This window comes from Sturnira hondurensis, unplaced genomic scaffold, assembly GCF_014824575.4.
Source record: "Sturnira hondurensis isolate 20B ecotype Veracruz unplaced genomic scaffold, ASM1482457v3 Scaffold0000880, whole genome shotgun sequence".
In the NCBI taxonomy this organism is placed as follows: domain Eukaryota; kingdom Metazoa; phylum Chordata; class Mammalia; order Chiroptera; family Phyllostomidae; genus Sturnira; species Sturnira hondurensis.
In genome coordinates this window covers 3300884-3316807 of record NW_028073511.1, presented here as the reverse complement: position 1 = coordinate 3316807, position 15924 = coordinate 3300884, and the positions used below count along the sequence as shown (strand labels likewise).

The following is a 15924-nucleotide window of genomic DNA, read 5'->3' as shown; positions in this document are numbered from 1 at the left end:
CTGCGCAGGGGCGAACTCTCAAGATGTCTGAGGACATAATACCCATTAAGGGCTGCAATAGGGAGTCGTGCCTGGCGCTTACAGCTAAGTCCTTATATAGGGGTGAGCAAGCAAGCGTTACATAGAAGCAGACGTGGCAGTTAGCTGTTTGCTTACAGAGCCCGCCCGTGGGAACAGGGTTGGAAAATTATAATTTTATAATTTTATATAAAAATATAAAATATATTTATATAAAATATAAATATATAAAAAATATATAAAATATATAGATATATTAAATAATTTTATATAGATATAGTCCTTGTATAGTTTATAACCGACCTAGTTTGCCCAAGGGAGAACATTTGCACTATGCCGGATGGTTGCTCAACTCCATCCTGTTCTCAGTGTTCTTTTCTAATTCCCCTTGGCCTCAGCACACTACTAGTTCTCAATTTCCTTCTTCCCAACACTATTACCTAGACATGGGCTGCAGGAACTCGATCAAGACGCGGTACCCGGCCGGTACACGACCCACGGGAAGCCAACCAGAATCTCGGTCCTACCCTTTAAAAAAAGCACCGGATTACATCTCTATGGTTGTTCCTTGCCGGAACACAAGAATTTACTCTTTCCTTTAGCGGAACTCTATGGTCTGAGGACGCACTATGACCCCGGAAGCGATCCTGAGAGGCTGGGCGGCAAGATGGCGGGGCGAGTAACGCTCGGGACCGTGTGCCGGAGTCTCTGGCAGGCAGGTACCGGGCAGGCTGGGGGAACTGGGCGAGTCAGCAGGGGCAACTGCCACCAAATCTTGGTGCCAGCCGTCGTTCTGACCGTAAGGAGCCTTCCCCGGTTTTAGTCCGCACTTCTCGCTCGCAGGAAAGTGGCAAGAAAGCAGCAGGTTTTATCTCGAATTCTCTCACGGTATAAAATATAAGTCAGGGCAAAGACAGGAGCAAGAAGAATGACAGAGCTGGAAAGGATATTGAACATCTTATGTTCCACCCCCTCTCCTGCAGCACCTCTCCCCGACCCGCGTCACGTTTGCAAAATAAACCCAGGCTCAGAAGTCAGGAAACTTTGCCTCGAGCAAATGATGGGCTGAACTGGCACAAGATCTCAGGTTCTTCCCAGGGAACTGAATCGAGACATTCTCCTCATGTCTAGGGTTTCGGGGATTTAGATGAGAGTCACTGAAGTCGGAGGAGTGGGTGAAAGGCCCTCTGCGCGGGTCTTTGGAAAAGCAAAAACTTCAGCAGTGGTTCTCAAGTGTTTTGGCCTCAGCGCCCGTTTACACTCTAAAATTACTGGAGGACGCCGAAAAAATTTTATTACCGATAAAACTAAAGTTATCGATACTTAGCTAATTAGAAAATAAACCCGAGAATATGAAAAATCCTTATTCCTTTTTAAGTAATATTAATAAAACTCATTACATGTTAACATAAGTAACATTTTTATGGAAAATAAGTTTTCCAAGCAAATTTAGTAGGATTGGCAGTGTTTTATGTTTTTGCGAATCTCTTTAATGTCTGGCTTAAAAGAAGACAGTTGGATTTTCTTATCTGTTTCTGTGTTTATATGACACATCACGCAACCTCTGGAAAACCTCACTGTATACTTTATAAGACAATGAGAGTGAAAAAGTTGGAAATAAAACCTTAGTGTTATTATGAAAGTAGTTTTAATTTTCTGGTCCCCTGAAATTGTTTCAGGGGCTCCCCAGAGGTCCTCAGCACAATTTGCGAATCACTGTGCTTAAGAAAAGTCAGGTGGTGGTAGAGGCTGAAATTTTGGACTAAGACAACTAAGCCTGGATACCCTTCGGCCCCCTCAGAAGAAACTTCTTGCCCTGGCCCTGGAGCTCAGTTGGTTAGAGCATCATCTTGACACGCCAAGATTGCTGGTTAGATCCCTGGTCAGGGGTCAGCTCACGGACAAAAATCAATCAGTGAATGTATAAATAAGTGGAACAACAAATTGATGTTTCTCTCTCTCTGCCCCCTTCCTCTCTCTCAAATCAGTAATTTTTTTAAAAGTTTATTAAAGAACTAATTACAGTTGATTTGTGGCTGTAACAGCACTTAGTCTCCAACTTTTACAAGCAGAGGTTTACACTGGGAGAATATGATTGGCAAGTGTCATATGCCTTAGACCTATGGTTCTTTGGCACAACCGAATTGTTGGGGTAACCAGCAGAAATATGAGGAGGGAGGTTTCTGCGTGATTATGCCTAAAGAATGGCACTGACCTCTTCCAACCTTGTATTGTACCTGATTTTCTCCTCTTTTTGTTTTTCCCCTGATCCAAGAGAGAATATGAAAGTTTTAATTTGCCACCATCTTGGATAGAGAGGGGAAGGAAGGACAATAGGTTAACAATAGGCTTTTTAAAAATATTTAGGTGATCCTCCGTTGTTTTAATTAAGCTTCGCATGTACTAAACGTTATTCTCGTTTTCAAGGTATTTTTAAGAATCCTATCATGTTCGGGTACACATTTATGAAGTCTGTCCAGAAAAAATCCAGCTATTGTTAATATAACTGGTTTGCGCAACATCAGTGTACCCTGGCATCCAAGGAGAGTGGACTGGAATGTGGGTGTGCAAACAATGACAACCTCACTGTACTAGTCAGTGGGGGTGGTAGACACTGTTTAGTGAGCATGTGTACTGTGTGGTGGTCACATTCAAAATGAGTGAACAAGTAAAGCAACAAATCTGCATCAAATTTTGCATTAAGCTTGAACATTCCTCTGTGGAAACTATTCAGATGATTCAGAAGGCCACAGCCATGGGCAGCTGGTGATTGTCAGCTTCATCATGACAGTGTATCCACCCATGCATCACATCTCCTGCGGAGTTTTTTGGTGAAATATCAAATCACCCAGGTGGCTCAGCCCTCTTAAAGCCCAGGTTTGGTGCCCTGCAACATCTGGCTTTTCCCAAAGCTAAAGTCACCTTTGAAAGGGAGGAGATTCCAGACCATCCATGAGATTCAGGAAAATACAATGGGGCCACTGATGGTGATTGGGAGAACTGTGTGAGGTTCCCAAGGTGCCTACTTTGTAGGGGACTGAGGTGTCATTGTCCTATATGCAATTTATTTTTTCTTTAAGATTTTATGAGAGGGGGAAAGAAAGGGAGAGAAACAGCAATCAGCAATCAGTTGCCTCTCTCACGAGCCCAACTGGAGACCTGGCCCACAACCCAGGCATGTGCCCTGAATAGGGCAACCTTTCAGTCTGTAGGTGAGGACTCAATTAGTGAGCCACACCAGCCAGGGCTACAGTGTTTCTTGTAACTTGTAATGTCTCTATGTTTCCTATAATATGGCTGGATACCTTCTGGACAGAGATATCTCAGGAAAGCTTAAAGGAAAAACAGGTGGCAAATTCCGTCTACATTGTACTGTAAGTTTCCTACAACCCTAAGTTCTGGTCCACTAGGGGGAGCCAACAATAAAGGATTTAGAAAGGCTGGATTGTTGCATTATGAGGCACAGTAGTAGTGTAAAATGGGTGTAAATTTCAGTGTGTATTTGTAAGCTAGTTATCCCAGCCAAGCCAAATAATACATGCTGGAAAAGATGTATGAAAGCGTCAAAAGAAGGTTACTTTAGAATTCTTACTTCAGCCCTGGCTGTTGTAGCTCAGTGGATTGGTGCCAGCCTCTGAACCAAAGGGTCACCACTTTGATTCCTAGTCAGGGCACATTCCCGGGTTGCAGGCAGATCCCCAGGCAGGTGTGCAAGAGGCAACCACACAGTGATGTTTCTTCTCGCCCTCTCTCCCTCCCTTCCCTCTCTCTAAAACTAAGTAAAATCCTTTTCTAAAAAAGGAATTCTTATTTCAACTCTTAATAAATTCTAAAGACTTATTCAAAAATTTGAGGCAAATTACTATTATATTGAAGTACATTTAATCTAAAAATAATGGGTAAATTAAACCATTTTTTCTTTGTTGTCCTTCATAGCCGTTATTTCAATGTGAAAATTATTTTAAAAAATTCTTCTAAGCTTTAAAATATATAGATTCTCTAGTACTTTGAGAGTCCTTTTTTATCACCTCTTCCATCATCTTATTTTTTAAAAAAATAAAATCTAATTTGTTGTTTAGTTATCTTCAATATCTTCATTTGAAGATAATCTTCAATATCTTCATTTGAAATAATGAGATAGCCCTTTATTTTTTAAAATATGTTTATTAATTTTAGAGAAAGACAGAGAGTAGCATCAGTGTGAGAGAGAAACATTGACTGGTTGCCTCCCCTAAGTGCCCCAACTGCCGACCACATACCTTTGGTGTGCGGGAGGAGCCGTGACAGCTGAGGGTGAGACAGCCCCTTATTTGAAGCATTGTACATCTTTTGATTTTTTTTAATGGAAACTATGAATGGTTTGGGGGTTGACTTTAATTCTAACATGTTCCTTTTTTTCATCTAAGGCTTCAAGGGATTTTTCTATAAACGGCTCTAAGAGCAGTACATCCAAAAATGGTGGTTTTCTTCTGTAAGTATGTAATTTGATGTGCTGAACTGAAGAAGAGAATGGGCTCTAGTGCTGTTTTACTTAGGTTTTCCCTTTTTCTCCCCACACAGCAGCACCAGTATGAAGTGGGTACCGTTTTCAAACCTACACGTTGATGTTCCCAAGGATTTGACCAAGCCTGCAGTATGTTACAACTCCTATTTCTTTTTTAAAAATATATTTTATTGATTATACCATTACATTTGTCCCATTTGCCCCCTTCATTCCCCTCCATCCTGCACACCCCTCCCGCACTATTCCCCCCTTTCGTTCATGTCCATGTGTCACAAGTTCTTTAGATTCTGTATTTCCCATAGTATTCCTACCCTCCCCCCTGTCTATTTTGTACCTACCATCTATGCTACTTATTTTCTGTACCTTCTCCCCCCTCCTCCTCCTCCCACTCCCCTGTTGCTAACCCTCCATGTGTCTTCATTTCTATGGTTCCACTCCTGATCTAGCTGTCCTCTTAGTTTGCTTTTGTTTTAGGTGTGGTTGTTAATAACTGTGAGTTTGTTGTCCTTTCACTGTTCCCATTTTTTATCTTTTTCTTAGATGAGTCCCTTTAACATTTCATGTAATAAGGGCTTGGTGATGATGAACTCCTTGAATTTGACCTTATCTGAGAAACACTTTATCTGCCCTTCCATTCTAAATGAAAGCTTTGCTGGATAGAGCAATCTTGGATGTAGGTCTTTGGATTTCATGACCTGAAATACTTCTTTCCAGTCCCTTCTTGCCTGTAGGGTCTCTTTTGAGAAATCAGCTGACAGTCTTCTGGGAACTCCTTTGTAGGTGACTGTCCCCTTATCTCTTTCAACTTCTAGGAGTCTCTCCTTCATTTTAATCTTGGCTAATGTAATTATGCTCTGCCTTGGTGTGTTCCTCCTTGGGTCCACCTTCTTCGGAACTCTGAGCTTCCTGGACTTCCTGGAAGTCTACTTCCTTTGCCAGATTGGGGAAGTTCTCCATTATTATTTGTTCAAATAAGTTTTCCACTCATGGCTGTTCCTCTTCCCCTCCTGGTACCCCTATAATTCGGATGTTGGAACGTTTGAAGATTTCCTGGAGGTTCCTAAGCCTCTCCTCATTTTTTAAAATTCTTGTTTCTTCCTTCTTTTCTGTTTGGTCGTTCCTTTCTTCCTTCTGGTCCACTCCCTTGATTGAGTCCCAATTTCCTTTCCATCACTATTGGTTTCCTGTGCATTTCCCTTCATTTTTCAGTCACTTTAGCCTTCATATGTCCCTCTAATTTGTGGCTAAAATCGACCAGTTCTGTGAGCATCCTGATCACCAGTATTTTGAACTGTGCATCTGAAAAGTTAACTATTTCTTGGTCACTTAAAATTATAGGCTCTGGGGCTTTGGGCTGTTCTTGAGTCATAATGTTTGGTCTCCTGCACCTGTTGTGTTTGAGGGGCGGAGACTTAGGTGTTCAACAGGGCCCGGGGACCCAGTCACTGGGTTGTGACTCGGTCTGGCTAAGTGGTTCATTGTTGTCGGACAGTTCAATTTTCACTGTTTTGGCTGCGTTTTTGTTTCTAAAACTTCGCTGTCTTTAAATTTAGTTGTGGGAGGGGGCACAGTGTTTTCACCTACGCCTCCATCTTGGCCGGAAGTTGTGCTCCTATTTCTTGGCATAAGGAGCTCCGTTAGTAATAAATTTTTCTTACTATTTCATCTGGGGTTGTTTCCCAAATACCTTATAACTAAAACAAATTTGTTCGGGAACACTGCCAAGCGCACAGTGTGCCCAAGTAGAGTATTCTGTGGGCCCTGGTGCTCGTGTTCTCTTTCAGGGGATCTAGGTAAGTTCTAAAGGAATAAATTATTTGCCCCAAATAACTGTGGGAGTGAGTAGTCTTGGCTTTTGACACAGCATAAGGTGAAGATGTGTCATAATTAATGGTGCAGAGTACTTGATATGGTCCTAGAAAAAAATTTTCTTGACAATACAGCTGTCAAGTTTTGTTCTCATTTTAAGACATCGCGTCTGGGCCTGGACAACACTGTATTATTCCCAGCGAGACAGAGTATTGGCACAAGTAAAATCCGGAAGCAGCACATAGCCTTGTTTCATTTAAGTAAAAGCTGGGATTTCTTCAACTCTGTTTTGGTGTTATTTGCAATTTTTTTTGAAAATCTTATAGATTTTAATTTTTTTTCACTTCTACCCCTCAGAAATAACCCTTTTTAACAGCTCAGGATGAGTCTTAGCTATCTGTGTCCACATACTCATTGTATCTGTGTACACACACACCAAAATGGAATTGTGTCACATACTACGTGCTGCTGTTTCGCTTTTTGCACCTAGTGGCTACTGGATATATTTCCATGACGATACATGGACACCCTGGGTCTTCAGCGTAGATGCCTGCATGGGCCAGGCCTGTACGGAGAGGTGACAGGCTGTGCCTGTGATGAGTGAGATAGTTGCTACTTACTTTAACCATTGTTGCCATGTGGGAACTCAGCCCGAGGCATGCCAGGTTGTCTTAATTTCCCAACCTAAATGGAAGTCCACATTTTTATGTGAACTCTCCTGATATTTAATCTTTTTAACAGATTCAGAATTTCTTTAAAACCGTATAGGAACCAATCGGAATATATCTTCAGGATGCATTCTCCCTTCCCTCATCCTCCAACTTTTGCCATAGGGTATCAGTATATTCTGTTCCTCCAGTAGCCCTGTTTGGGGTAATTGAGAGCTTCCTGGTTGGGCAACTGATCTCCTTTCAGGTGCAGTGTCATTAGCCCTGAATCATTGGATTAGTATGTAAAAATTACTGGTTTAATGGATGAATGAAGTGAAGGTAATTCACCTCTTGGAAGAAAGTCAGAAATGTCAGACCCATTATTTCTAAGATTTTAAGTGTTAGGATAGAAGAGGTGGAAGTTATGTGTATAGTCAGTGTCACAACCTTTTAATTAGAAGTTAGAAGTGAGTAATTTTTCTATTATGGCAGGCAAAACACATGAATAAAACCTAATAAATAAAATGAATCGTAATTGCTCACTTTTATATTACAGTGTTTAATCATTTGTGAACACTTTAATCTGTGTTTTCTTATTTGTTCCCCAAAGAAATGCTGTGTGCTGTTGCACCAGTATTCTGTCTCTTATGTGCTTGAGGAAACTGCAGTGTGGTGGGGTTGTGTGACTTTCCCATGGCCACTCAGCTAGAAGTAGCAGAGTAAGTTAGAAGGCTCCGTCAGTGATTTTGTAGGTTGCCTTGAAAGTTGCTTTGATGCATGCTGCATTTTAATAACACGTTATAAGGGTTACTGTGCAGGTCTGAATGTGGTGGCATCTAGAGACTTAAGCTGATGGTATCAGAATGTTATTTAGCATTTTTCTTCTCATTTAATACTACACTCTGAAGTTGCTCATTTGAGGTTAATATGTTAAATATTTTAGTTGTAAATATTAGAGGAACCATGAATGAAACTTTTTTATTTCAAAATTGTAGATAACCATTTCTGATGAACCAGACACATTGTATAAGCGCCTGTCAGTTTTAGTAAAAGGCCATGATAAGGCTGTGTTGGACAGCTATGAATATTTCGCCGTGCTTGCTGCTAAAGAACTTGGTATCTCTATTGAAGTGTAAGTATGGTCTTTCCTAACCTGACCTGTCCACTGCTGTAACATAATCAACCAGATAAATGGTTGATCAACCTGCTTCCAGCTAGGTCTGAGCTCTTAAAGTGGGATGGAGCTCGTGATTGGTAGGGGTAGCTTTGCCATCCTAAGCAGGATCGTCCCTTCCTGTCTCCTGGAATGTTTAAATACCAATGAGTGAGCCAGGAAAATCAAGGAAATCCTTTCTCTACCAATTTCATAGATGTATGGAGACCCAAGAATCCCTAGATTCTTTGATTCGATGATCTTTGGCTGTTATGTTCATTGTTTCAAAACTTCCCTGAGAAACACCACTCACCCAGCACCTCAGTGCCTGAGCAAGGTGACTCACATGGCCCTGAAGTCACTGCAGGGCAAGTATTACCACCCCAGTTGTCTTGTCACCTGCTCCTGAGGTAGAACAAGGCCCAGTTGGAGCTTTGCCAGTCTTGCCTTTTCACAAATCAGAAGGACCCACATTTTCCATTACAGACTATAGTTTTGTGGTTACTGATGCATCTGGATTTCCCTAAGGTAACACACAGCGGACAGTACAGCTGTGTCCCACACACTGGTGTTGTCATCACAGTTCATATATTGGTCAGTAAGGGACTTCAGGGCTGTGGCATCTGGAGGCACGTGTGTGCATGTGCCACATGCCAGGGCTCAATTTGGGGTCAGAGCAGATGATCGTGTTGCTGTCTGAGGTGTTTATTTTGGCCTGAACTTTATGACAGTGGCTGTTATAGTGCCACTGACAGACAGTCCTGACAAATGAAGTCTGTAAGTGGTAGTTCTTGTCTGTAATTGAGCACGAGCCTGCCTGCAGAGGTGTGGGGTCATGCTTTGACCTTGATGACTGAGGTTGTAATGCCACTTAGCCTGAGTGTGTTGTTTTGCCCACTAATTTTCAGACATGAACCTCCAAGGAAAATAGAGCGATTTACTCTTCTCAAATCAGTGCATATTTTCAAGAAGCACAGAGTTCAGTATGAAATGAGAACACTGTACAGGTGTTTCCAGGTGAGTTGGTTTCAGGCGTTGGGGCATTTTTGAAACACCCAAATTTCACACCAGCATAGCTTTCTGTTAACATTGGCTGGGTTGGCTTTCTTTCAGTCAGCTCATGTCTAACAGTTGTAGAGAGGGTAAATTTCCTTTGTGTTTATGGAAGCAGCAGATAGGAAAATCAAACTCAAATAAAGCCATCTTTTAGAATAGTTCATACTTTAACTCAATAATGCAGATTGTGCTAGTTTTTATACAGTAAGATGGCATTGGAATAATTTTGTTTGCTTTTCAACAATTGTAGTTAAGTTTTCACACAGTTCTAATGATCCTTTTCATGTGCTATCTGGATTTCCCATGTCTGTTATGGGCAGCATTCATTTGTGCATCCACTAGGGCCCGCATAGCGCTCGGGTCCTGAAGCCTGGCAGCCAGGTCCTGATCTCGGCACCTACTAGCTAGTAAGGCCTATGCCTCAGTTCCTTCACCTACAGAATGTGAAGAGTAATGGTACTTGTCTCTTAGGTTAGTGTGAGGGTTAAATGAGATACTTATCTAAAGCATTGAGAATACTTCCATCACATGGTAAATAATTGATAAATGTTATTAAAACAAGTGCTTGTACATCTTTCACATTGGAAGCACTGTACTAGGCATTGTGGGTAGAGATATAATTAAAACATAGTCCCAAATTTACCTGGCTGGCGTAGCTCAGTGGATTGAGTGCGGGCCTGCGAACCAGACAATCGTGGTTCGATTCCCAGTCAGGGCACATGCCTGGGTTGCAGGCTGGTTCCTTGCAGGCTAACTACCAGCAGGGGACACACAAAAGGCAACCATACATTGATGTTTCTCTCCCTCTCTCCTTCCCCTCTAAAGATATATAAATAAATAAAATCTTAAAAAAAAAAAAAAACATAGTCCCAAATTTAAATGGAAAAAAACCCCAAAATATTATGCACCCGTGTTTAACAGAAACACCTCCCCATGGAGCACACAGAGAATGTCACACTAACTCTGTCTTATGGTCCAGTCGTTGTTTCTTTTTGTCTTAAGCTGTTTCAAGAAACTCTGGTGAGTGTGCTGCTCGGATACCATGCTTCCCAGCTGGGCTCCGCAGAGCCCTGGCTTCCAGGCACTTGGGAGGAAGGGTGCTTCCGGGCCCTGCTCCCCGCGTTCAGTTCGACCAGAGAATCTGTCTCTTTTTTTTTTGGACTTCTGTGTAAGATTTCATAGAGAAGAAAAGGCTCTACCACTTTTAGTAATAAAATTTAAAAGTTTCTGCTCTAACAGCACAGCATGAACCAATTTCATGTTTGACATTTTAGTTAAAACATCTAACTGGAAGTACAGCAGATGTCTACTTGGAATACATTCAGCGAAACTTACCTGAAGGAGTTGCCATGGAAGTTACAAAGGTATGACTGTACTTTCTTCCTCCGTTGGACAGTAGATCCCTCTTGGGTCACAACCTTCTCAGGAGCTTCCCAGGTAGAATCTGAAACCAGCCCTGGATACGGAGGGCAAGGAGAGACCGAAGACAGAGGCAGACCACTTCAAGCGGTAGGTGGTGGGTTTAATAAGCAAGGGAACTTACCAGGTATGTTTTGGGAAGCCACAAGATAATTAGATTTTTGCATCAACCTGCCAAATTTTTAAAGTTTCTCTAGAGGCCCAAACTGGGGTTATTTGCATACCTAGAAGGCCTTGACTAGAGTCAGTCATGTACCCAGTCCAGGTGGTCTCGGTACCACATTTCTGTCTCAAGCCTGTGTTCTTGGAGTAGGTTTTAAGAGAAGGGAAAGCACATGGAATGTGCTTTCCAAATGCAGGAGGAGACAGGCAGCCTTCACTTGCCTGGGTTCAGAATACAGATCAAGCTGGCCATCATGTCTTTTTGACGACCAGGCCCACCGGTGGAGGGGAGGGCCTGTAGCAGACCTAGAGCCAGGGTTACTGCAATAGCTGGGGCCTCCACCTCCCCGTGCAGTGGTGGCAGCTCAGCCGAGTCCTGCCTCCGCAGCCCCAGCCTCCCCAAGCTGCCTCCGAAGTCTCCCTCCCTCTCAGGAGTTGTCTAGACCCGGGGGGCCATGTTAGGTGGCATTCCCAGCCATAACTGATTGGGTATGTTGGCATTTTGTAACCGTCAAGTTTTATTCTGTTTCAAAGCCCTACAGGAAGATAAGAGGGGTAAAAGGAAAAAAATAAGAGGATTTATGGGAACAAAATTAATCTATTTTGTGGCCAAAGAGTTCAATTAAGTTCACATATTACAGTTTTATTTTTCTCCTTTTAGACAAAATTAGAACAGTTACCAGAACACATCAAGGAGCCAATCTGGGAAACCATACCAGAGGGAAGAGAAGAAAGCAAGTCATGAAGCCTCAGGGAGACTAGCGGTGCAGACTCTTGAAACGAGGGTGGGCGAGCCACATCAGCTGGGATAAGAGAGCTTCCGGTGAGACGATTTTGAGCCTGTGTAACTGCTCTCTTGAGCCCACGTGTCCTGATCAGTGGGCAGCAGGGAGGACGTTAAGGATACAATGGACTGTAGTAAAAGAACCTCTTTATCTATTCTTTTATACGTGTCGTCATTTCAGTTCTGATTTTAACAAATGAGAGTACACCGTCTGACTATGCAACAAGAGTCTATTTATATTTTATTTTCCTGCTCTTCAGGTATTTGTACCAATCTTTTTTTTTTAAAGAGGGAGAGAAACATCAATGTTGCCTCCTGAGCACCCCCTACTGGGCACCTGGCCTGCAACCCAGGCATGTGCCCTGACTGGAAATCCCACCAGGGACCCTTAGGTTCACAGGTCAGCACTCAGTCCACTAAGCCACACCAGCAAGGGCTATACTGATCTTAATTTATATCATATTCCTCTGAAAGTAAATGTTTGAACTATTGCTCATACACATTTTTTTCTTTTGAGGTTCCTAGAAGAAGCCTTTGGTTAATTTAACACTGATCAATTAAAGTTTTTGACACCTTAGCGCAGGCTGGCATATGCTCATTTTGGGGGTGATGACCCCCAAATTGTACTTCATTTCAGCATTACATTCTTGAAAAAAAAAAAACACATACTCTGCAGCAGACCAAGCACATTTGTAGCATGCACTGAATTCTTAATGCGCTGGAGCCCTTGCAGGGCTGCCGGAGAGGGTCACTGCAGTGGGATTCCAGCTCTCAAGAAATCACCGCCTGTGGGAGTCATTCATTCAGCTTTCGTTTTGTTACTCCATGCCCAGCACTGGAGTAAATACCAAAAACTGAATAGAAATAACGGCTTTTGAAAGTTGTGCAAGGCACAGAAAATATTTTCCTTATTAAGTTCCTCACTGATAAGAAGGCCTCTTTCTTTTGGTCAATGGTACTCTTTTTGTTTGGAGATGTCTACTTTTCCATGAAATTAAATAGTGGTTAAAGCCCTGAAAGAGGCAGGACTACAATAGGCTGAAACCACTGATGTATCAACCCCCAGGGAGTGATTGGTTTCCTTCTTCAGTAGAGTCAGGGCCTCATCTTTTGTGGTTTTCTTCACATCTTTGGAGTAGTTATGACTTCTCAGTCTTTCCCCCCTTACACTGGAATTCCTATTCTCTTTTTCCAACCTGCTATCAGGTGTCAGTGTTCTGAATGCATACTGCTTATGTATCAGACTTATATTACTGTCATTAACATGAAAAGAATTACAGCCTTGTGCCCCATGACCTCACTCTCTGCACAGGTCAGCTTTTGACTGTGTCATTCACAAATGCCTAAAGCCTGCTTATCTCAGGTATGAGCTTTAGAATTAAGAACTAGTCAATAAAACAAGAGCAATATAATGGTAATTACATCTAGCAAAGTATCAATTTGTGACCCATTTTTACTTTAAAAGAAATCATTCTTTCAAAATAAATACAGCTTTTTGTGGGTGTGTTAGACCTGAATCACTGCAGTGTAGTAGGGTGATTATGCACACTCAGCCCCAGTGACCCCTGTGAGCTCTTCTGAAGGTGCGCATCCACTTCCAGCTGTGTTCGTATTTCATTAACCCGTAAGCCAGATTACTTAGTTTGACACTTTAAGTTAGGTATTAAAATGTTGTTTTAAGATAAACTCGAAAACAAACGACACGTGACAAAAGCTAGTGCTACTTCTTTGACAAAAGAATTTGGCATATTTGAAGCCTACTTTTTTTTTATCTTTACCTGATGACATGCTTCTTGATTTTAGAGGGAGGAGAAGGGAGGAAGAGACAGAGGGAGAGAAACATCGATGCCAGAGGGAAACATTGGTTGCTTTTTATATGCATTTCAACCAGGGACCTAACTCACAACCCAGACATGTATACCCTGACTGGGAATCAAACCCATAACCTTTTGTCACGGGACAACGCTCCAACCAACTGAGGCACGCCAGCCAGGATGAAGCCTATTTCTTGATATGAACAAGGTAATTTTGTTATCATGATAGGCTGAGAAAGTTCTTTTTTTTTAATTGGGTCTCCCAAGTAAATGCTCGTTCTAAAAGTTAGAAGTAATGCCCGAGTCACACTTACTGTCCATGGTGTGGATGGAAGGTGGAGAGAGAAGGGGACCTGATGGTAGAATGAACCAGAGGGCAGGTAGGAAGTGAGATGATTTTCTTACTGAGTGTTGCCCTGAGTTCATTGTTGCTTTCTCTGATCTGAAGTATATTTTCCTTTCATATCAAATAAAGTAATACGGTCCGTTTAAAATATGGATAGGACTCTGGATTACACTTGTTCAGTGCCTAGTTTCAGTGCTTTCAAGAGAATTGCTTGTGTGTTCCTTTGGCCACTGTGCATGCCACAGTGGATACATAAAGTGATTGTTTTAAACAGTAGTCTAATTTTGTAACATTTGTTTGTCAGCTACCGTCCCTCCTTTCCTGCACTGTGTTGTTGAGGTAGTTTTACTGCAGCATTAATAAGTAGCAGACGGACAAAGAAAAGTGGACTTTGGAGTCAGGGCTGAGTCTGATAAGGGTTCAAACCCATCAACGGCAGTGAACTTGGGCGAGATATTCAACCCTGTCAGGCCCTCAATTTACTTATTAGTAAAATGTAGGAAACAATGCCTACTTGTTGGGGTAGGGATATTAAATAACATGAAACACCTCACAGTACCAAGTAGATAAATAGACATTCAACAAATAAAAGTTACCACTGGATGGAGCACAGATTTGATGATACCCCAGATGCTTCTGTGGTGCACCGTTTAAAGACCAGCTGGAGAGGACTGCAGCGTGTCTGCTGGGTCAAAGTAGTACTGCCCTTAGAGTGACCATGAAGTTCAGTTTCAACAAGGAAGCACCTAAGGTGTATTCAGTAGAGTAGTTGCTATTATTACCCCCATTTCCCAGGACAGAAAACCAAGTTATGACTTCCCCATTCATTATCTTTCAGTTTGCAGATGAAGTTGATTTGTTGTGAGTTCAGATTAGTGACAGGGACAGCCCCAAAACCTAAATTTTAAAGAGTGGGAGGTACTCTGGATATTCAGACCTAAAAATCCAGATTTATTTCCCCTTTCATATTGACAAAATGTACTTATTTCCCCTAAAGCTTAGAAGAAAAATGATCGGCTGGTGGGGGGGATGGAAATCTAAGGGCTAAAAGATGGAAAGATGGTCTGAATAAGCACAAGAGGTATAACAATGCGATGCCTGTGGCCTTGAGGTCCCAGTGTGAGTGGGCAGTACGAGTTTAGGCTGCGTCAGGGAGGGTCCTGCTGGGTCGAAGAACACGTGCGTGCGGGTTATTTATAGTAGGGCTTTGGGGCTCAGCAGGTGCAGATCTGGAGCCAGGCTTATGACTGACTGAGATCCCCAGGGTTCTCTGCAAATACCTGCTCACTTCCTAACCCTGCCCTCCTTAAGTCCTTACTGTTGTTACTCGCCTCAAGCTATCGTTTCTCTCTGTGGAGTCCTAATCCTCTTTAAGACGATATATTTATACTTCAACAGCTCAGCAGTGTTTGTGGGTCAGGTCATGGGCAACTGACCCACATCAAAAGCCAATTGAATTTTAGATTCCTTAGCCAGAGGCTAAATCAAGTTACATTTCATTCATCCTCAGTGCTGTTTAAATACTGATAAATATGAAGAGATGGACAGAGTGACACCATCTTCACTGAGTCACTGTAGGTTTAGAGCCACAGCAGCTGGTCGGCACGTCTTCAGGTGTGATGAGACAGGGAAAAGGCCTTGAAAATCACAGACCTTCAAGGCTTCTTCTAGGTCTAAAATCCCATAATCTTTCACATCAATAAATAACCTACTAACCCATGCTCTCTCAAAGGAGTCGAGAAGAGCTGTCTTCGCCCTGGCTGGCGTAGCTCAGTGGATTGAGCGCGGGCCTGCGAACCAGACGATCGCGGTTCGATTCCCAGTCAGGGCACATTCCTGGGTTGCAAACCGGNCTCAGTACACACGTATTCGAGTTCCTTATATGCGCTGAGCACTGGGAGTTCTGCAGTGCATCTGTGGTGAAGTCCCTCCCCTCAAGGATCTTAAACTTTGTGAGGAAGACAATAGGGGAAAAGTAAGATAGTTTCAGCTGCAGTTAAACACGATGAAGAAAATAGGATAATGTCAAAACTAATTGAGTGGCTTTTAAGACAGGATTGGGAAAGTGCTCTCTGAGGAGGGGAGAATGGCAAAAAGGAGTCAGCTATGTGCAGACCTGCGGGGTTTGTGATCTGAGGATCAGTGTCCAGTAGGCAGCTGGGTTCATGAATCTGGAGTTCTAGAGAGTGGTCCAGGCTGAAGATGTAAA

At 42.5% G+C, this 15924-nt stretch overlaps 1 protein-coding gene and 1 long non-coding RNA gene across 2 annotated transcripts in view; one reads left to right on the top strand and one right to left on the bottom strand.

The window, feature by feature from the left end:
- Nucleotides 1–634: 634 nt before the first annotated feature.
- MRPS10 (mitochondrial ribosomal protein S10) lies at nucleotides 635–11778 on the top strand. Its single transcript, XM_037052825.1, has 7 exons — nucleotides 635–733; nucleotides 4425–4489; nucleotides 4579–4651; nucleotides 7977–8113; nucleotides 9043–9151; nucleotides 10465–10554; nucleotides 11433–11778. Exons 1-7 carry the CDS (start codon nucleotides 686–688, stop codon nucleotides 11514–11516), a joined length of 606 nt encoding a protein of 201 aa, XP_036908720.1. The 5' UTR covers nucleotides 635–685; the 3' UTR covers nucleotides 11517–11778.
- A 3996-nt stretch (nucleotides 11779–15774) lies between these two features.
- The window catches only part of LOC118991481 (uncharacterized), a 30800-nt gene continuing 30650 nt past the window's right edge, over nucleotides 15775–15924 (bottom strand). Inside the window, exon 4 of the long non-coding RNA XR_005067423.1 lies at nucleotides 15775–15785. This is a non-coding gene — a long non-coding RNA (uncharacterized LOC118991481). The remainder of the gene's footprint in view (nucleotides 15786–15924) is intronic.